Source organism: Hyaena hyaena, unplaced genomic scaffold, assembly GCF_003009895.1.
Source record: "Hyaena hyaena isolate Hyena2069 unplaced genomic scaffold, ASM300989v1 scaffold_87, whole genome shotgun sequence".
In the NCBI taxonomy this organism is placed as follows: Eukaryota; Metazoa; Chordata; class Mammalia; order Carnivora; family Hyaenidae; genus Hyaena; species Hyaena hyaena.
The window spans coordinates 126290-132262 of NW_024080718.1; the positions used below are offsets into that span (position 1 = coordinate 126290).

The following is a 5973-nucleotide window of genomic DNA, read 5'->3' on the forward strand; positions in this document are numbered from 1 at the left end:
TTTAAAAAAAAAAAAAAAAAAGATGTGCATTTCCTCGGGAGCCTGAGTGCCCTGGTCCTTAGGCCAAGCCCAGCTTAGCACTCCTGAGCATGAGATTTCCATCTCCAGTGGGATGGTGGCACTGAAATCCTCCGTCTAACCTACTGTGGGAAAGGGGAGAAGGCGGCAGGGTGAGCAGGGTCTCAGAGGCAGCCACTCCCCACCACACAGTGCATGTGGGGCACCACAGCCACCATGCATTGCGGGCACATCTCTGGGAGCGCCTTGTGCTTGAGGATGCTTACTTGAGTCAGACCTCAGAGCCTGTCATCTGACCCTGGGGGTTATCTCCTGAGTCCTCTTACCACAGTGGTTCTCAGCTGGAGCTGTGGCCTCCCTCCCAGCCCTGAGGACATTGGTGAAGCTTGGGGACATTTTTGGTCTTTAGAAAAAAACACCCAGGGGGGTTGGGGCTTAGGGATTGGGGGGTACTACTGACACATAGTGGGTAGAAGAAGGATGCTGCTCAACAGCCTACACCAGGGCAGCCACCTGCAACAGTCATCTGGCCCTGCATGACAAAGCATGAGTCAGCTCAGCCACCCCTCAGATCACAGCCTTGCTCTGACTTCATCTTCTACACCTCTCTCCCTGAGTCGCTGTGCTTCAGCCACCCTGGCCTCCTTGCTGTTCTTGAACTTGCCAGGCACACACTGTCTCATGACTTTTATGCTTGCACTTCACTGGATTCTCCTCTCACACATCTGCGTGGTTTGCTGCCTCACCTCTAACTCTGTGCCCTGCAATGGGATGCTCCCTGACTTCCCATTTACATCTGCAATGCTGCTGGCTCAGAACCTCACTCCTCACTTCTCTGCTTTGTTTTTCTTCATAGTGTGCAATTAACACCTAAATAATAGATTGACCTGACTTGATTAGTATCCATCTCCACTACTAGGACTAGAATATGAGCTCCATAAAGGCTCCAAAGAATTTTGGAGGGTGGGGTAAAGAAAGGAGACCTGGCACACAGAAAATATTGGCTAGATTAACACTCATTCAGAAATTTCATGGTGACTACTAGATTTTAAACATGACTAGCTATAAACTTTTCAAATTAAATATTTTCGATAAATCTATTTGGGCAAGATTTCATCTGTTTCATCGGCTTATCATCTCTATAATGTGTTTACCATTTCCTATAACTGACATTTTCTTTCACAAAATATCTGATTAACAAAGTGAAACCTACAGTTGTTTTTCTGACTTTTTAGGTGGCAGCCTCAGGAAACAAATGAAAGCCTTAAGAATTATCAAGATGCTTTGCTTCAGAGCGATCTCACGTTGTGCCCAGTAGGAGTGAACACAGAATGCTACAGAATATACGAGGCTTGCTCCTATGGCTCGGTTCCTGTGGTAGAAGACGTAATGACAGCTGGCAGCTGTGGAAATACATCTGTTACCCATAATGCCCCTCTGCAGCTCCTCAAGTCCATGGATGCTCCCTTTATCTTTATTAAGAACTGGAATGAACTCCCTGCTATTTTAGAAAAAGAGAAAACTCTAATTTTACAAGAAAAGATTCAAAGAAGAAAAATGCTACTTCACTGGTATCAGCACTTCAAAACAGAGCTGAAAATGAGATTTACTAATATTTTAGAAAGTTCATTTTTAATGAATAATAAAGGGTAACTGTGAATTATCTTTTTGAGCTAAGATCCGATTTTTAAAATCATTTCTAACGGGTTGTGTGTGTGTATTTGTGTGCACGTGTGTATCCGTGTGCTTTGAGGTATGCTTGTAGACCGTAGATTATGTCTGTGATGTTGACCAAGTGTTCCCGTATTAGGCCACTCCTGAAAGTGAAGTTAAATGTTACTCAAACTCACTTTTACAAAGTCGATGGTTTAACATTTATCATCTCTTCTCACCCATTTAAATCCATTCTAGGGAAGCAGTATTGTGTGATAGAAAGACAGCTTTGGAGTCAGACAAAATCTATGTTAAAACCTTACCTCTGCACCTACTATCTGGGGACCTTGAACAAATCACCTAAGTGTTCTGAGTCTTGGTTCCTTTCAATGTAAGATAAAGATAATGGTACCTCATAGGTTATATTTTAAGTATGAGGGGTGCCTAGGTGGCTCATTCAGTTAATCATTCAGCTCAGGTCATGATCTCGTGATTCATGAGTTCAAGCCCCACGTTGGGTTCTGTGCTGACAGCTCAGAGCCTGGAGCCTGCTTTGAATTCTGAATCTCCCTCTCTCTCTGCCCCTCCCTGCCTATGCTCTGTCTCTCTCTCTCTCTCCCCTCTCTCTTAAAAATAAACATTAAGAGAGTCATAAAATAAAGCCTTTAAAAAATAAATTTCAGATATGAAATGAAATAATATATAAAGTACCCAGCATGTATAGTAATATTAAATAAGTATTAATTTCTAATTCATTTTTCACTCCTTACTAGTTAATAATAGGGTTAAATTTAAATATATTAATACATGCTCATTTACATAATACCATGTTGGGAATGTATATGGATAAATCTTACAGAGTTAGATCTTTAGATTACTCAAGTTTTGTTGGATTGTGTTGAAGTAGGTGACTGGATATACAATTTGGTCATAATTCATACAAAACATGTACTGGAAACAGACAGAAAACTAGTGCCTAAACTGGACAGAAGTTGTCCTTGAAGTATGGAGTAAGACTCACCCACCCAGAGGGGGCACTGCCCACGAAGCCTGGCTGATAGCCTGAGAACTGTAGCTTGGTAAGGCCTGAATGAGTGGTCTTGTATCATCAGGTCCTTAGTCTCCTGAAAGGATACAAGTGATCTTGAGCTCAGTCTGTTGCTACACCTGGCTTTTTATTTTCTCTGGAAATCTTATGGCTTAACTCCTATGAAACGAGGGAATTTACATAACTGCTCCCTTCCAGGAGATTTTATCTCCTCATTATATAAATGGCCCTAGATAGTCAACAAATCTAAGTTTCCCCCACACTTTCTTAGACCTGGAATTCCCACAACGGTGTTCATTTCATCAGAAGATCTGGCAGTCAGGACGGGAAGGACCTCATGTCTGCATCACATTGGAGAATCGTGGTGCCTGTCACAACCCTATTCAATTCTAAGGAAACTCGTCCAACTATGACCCCTGCTAAAGGTACATTGCATAGTCATTTTTATACCATATAGTCTCTCCTCTTTTGTCCCACACTTCAGGTGCCAGCTCTGGGCTCATTATTCAAAGGTACTCTGTTGATAGGCTTCCTGATAACCCTGGACATTAGTAACCAAAACTAATAATAACAATAATGATGATAACTACAACAACTAAGGTAAATAGCCAGTTCAGGGCCTTTTTGAACTAGGAAATACTGAGAACCTGAGAGGCAACCACGGGAGCCAAAATGGAGCTATCAGCCAGAGAAGTCTGATCCCAGAGTGTTGTGATGATGGTTCTTGATGGGTTTCCAGCTCCAGCTCCCATGAATTTTGAGATTGCTTTTTTATTTCACCAGTGTGTACTCTCAGAATGTTCTCCTTTGAACTTCATCCCTCCTTGCTCCTGGTTACTTGAGCTGACTTCCAAATCAGAAGAGCCTACCCAAAGCAATGACCACATGCTTCATCTTTCAGAGTCCGCATTTGCCTTTCTCTTGAACAGGAGTATATGGCAGATCCAAGGTTATAATACAATTCTCCTTTGATTAGGTCAAAAAAGCCTTTGTACTATGTTTTACCAACAAGAGGGTACCATCTTTCTCTTTATGTGGTACTTAGTGCTGCTTGTAATCTTTACAAAGAATACTTTCTGCATTGATATATTTGTTGCCAGCAAAGGCTTTGGATTGTCAAGACTTTGGCAACAGACAAGTGAATCATATCAAAAGAGATTTTCCATTGTCTTGCAACATCCTTCCTTACTGTATGGAGTCTGTGAGTTACTTTCTAAGAGGCAACTCCAAGCTGTCAGATAACTCTAGACTGAGTTGGAAATCTGCCTACCTAGTTCTGGTGGTTTGCATTACAAAACTGGAATCCATAAAGCTTCAAGCTCCAAAACCCAGAAAGGTTTGAATTCAAAGTTTCACTAAACCAGAAATACAGGCTTTGAGGCCAATGCTGGAAGGGAACTCCACTCTTTCAGGTTACTTTTCAGTCACTTATAAAGAATTTTCTACCTCAAGAATAAGTCAGGCAGCTGAATGCATTCACACAGTAAATATTTTGCAACGTATCCTATGTACCAGGAATGTACCTAAATGCAAGGAATTAAAACAACAACAACAACAACAACCCAAAAAAACCTAGTTGTGTCCTGTCCTCAAGAGTTCACACCCTGTTGGAAGAAAGAATTACATAAATATTGCAGAGTATTCATGCTAAGAATTCCAGTAGACATACTTACAAAAAAAACTATGGGAATTCAGAGAAAGACCTGTCTGTCCAGATAAAGCATCCAAACATCTTGAGTGGAATTTAAAGCATATATAGATTTTGTGGCATCTTTTAGTACCAGCAGAGAGACTTTGAGGCAGAATTTTTCTCCTCTAAGATCACCTGGAACTGAGACTTTCCTGGTGCATTGCTTGAGGAGTAGACAGGCTCCTGGGATAGTTATAAGCTACTCAGGTTAATTGCCACTAGGTCTATGGAACCGCCCATCAGCACAAGCAAGGGGCTTCAGTCATCCCTATCCACTGAGTGAATTCACTCATTTTTGAGAGAGAGAGAGGGAGGGAGGGAGGGAGGGAGAGACAGAGAAAGAGAGAAAATGAGCAGAGAAGGGGCAGAAAGAAAGGGAGGCAGAATCCAACGCAGGCTCCAGGCTCTGAGTTGTCAGGACAGAGCCCAATGAGGGACTCGAACTCATGAACTGAGACCATGACCTGAGTTGGACGCTTAACCAAAGCTGCTGCCACAGCAGTCTCACAGAGGAAGTTACTCTCTGGGCTGTTCAGCTGTCAGGATGTACTTCTATTGAAATCATTCTATTGCACTAATTCTTATGTATCCTCTTTTACAGTTAAAATAACTTTTGCCAAAAGGAGTAAATTGTGCAAGTGAATATAGTATGTTTTACAGTCTAATGTGTGACTGACGGTGGCAAAACGAACACACTCACTTGACAATAACTGTTGAACACCTACTGTGTTGCTAAGCAGTGGACCGCAGATTCTCTGAATAATCTCACTGCCAGCCTTTAAATATTGCAGAGCCTGTAATGCTAATGAAAATAAATAACTAAAATGACAACTTAAGCACCTGGAAATACTTTCAGATGCTGCTGCGTTTGTCTTCTGTTTTCTAGAGTTCATACTTGTCTCTTTCAAATAATAACAGGGATTATGTTTTGTTTTATGAATCCGAATGCAAATGATAGATTCTCAGACTGTTTACTGAAAGAAGTTAGACAAACAAGCTGCACTTTGTCAGAATATCCGGATGGCTAATCAACTTGTTTAAATTTATCTTAGCTTCAAGCATGATTTCTTAAGTCTGTCTTGCTTAAACTACATTTGAATTGTTTTAAATATATTATCTTATTTACCTTTCTGAAATGAAAATGGAAAACAATCCTGGCGATTTACCTTCTTGGATCCATCTACAGTGAAGCCTTGCTTTTAAAAACCACAGAGCCTATGAGGAATTTCCTGCCAGGCTGGAAGGGACCTCCCTAAAGCAGTCAGACCTCAGTTTCTAAAGTGCCACTGGTTGGTATTTTCTCTTCTTGATTTGTTCTTCTTTTCCAGTCTGTTGCTTGAGATACTTGTTTAAATTAAACCTTTTTAAAACTCACGAAAAACAAAGTAAGAAATGTGATAAGGAGTCAGTAAGTCAGAATCAGTTTTCTAATTGACTCGACATTTTTATTCATTATGTCCTTCTGGTTTTCTATTCCTTACCTGTTGCTAAACTCCAGCTGGGATTTGTTTTAGCTGCATCAAAACCTTTATTTAAAAAACAATAATTCCTGGGGCACCTGGGT

At 41.0% G+C, this 5973-nt stretch overlaps 1 protein-coding gene across 2 annotated transcripts in view; it reads left to right on the forward strand.

The window, feature by feature from the left end:
• RXYLT1 (ribitol xylosyltransferase 1) overlaps positions 1-1697 on the forward strand; it is a 25518-nt gene extending 23821 nt beyond the window's left edge. For both annotated transcript variants that reach the window (XM_039234283.1, XM_039234284.1), the window contains one exon: positions 1254-1697. In XM_039234283.1, the coding sequence (XP_039090214.1) occupies positions 1254-1671 (418 nt within the window). In that variant the 3' untranslated portion in view covers positions 1672-1697. The remainder of the gene's footprint in view (positions 1-1253) is intronic.
• Positions 1698-5973: the final 4276 nt, after the last annotated feature.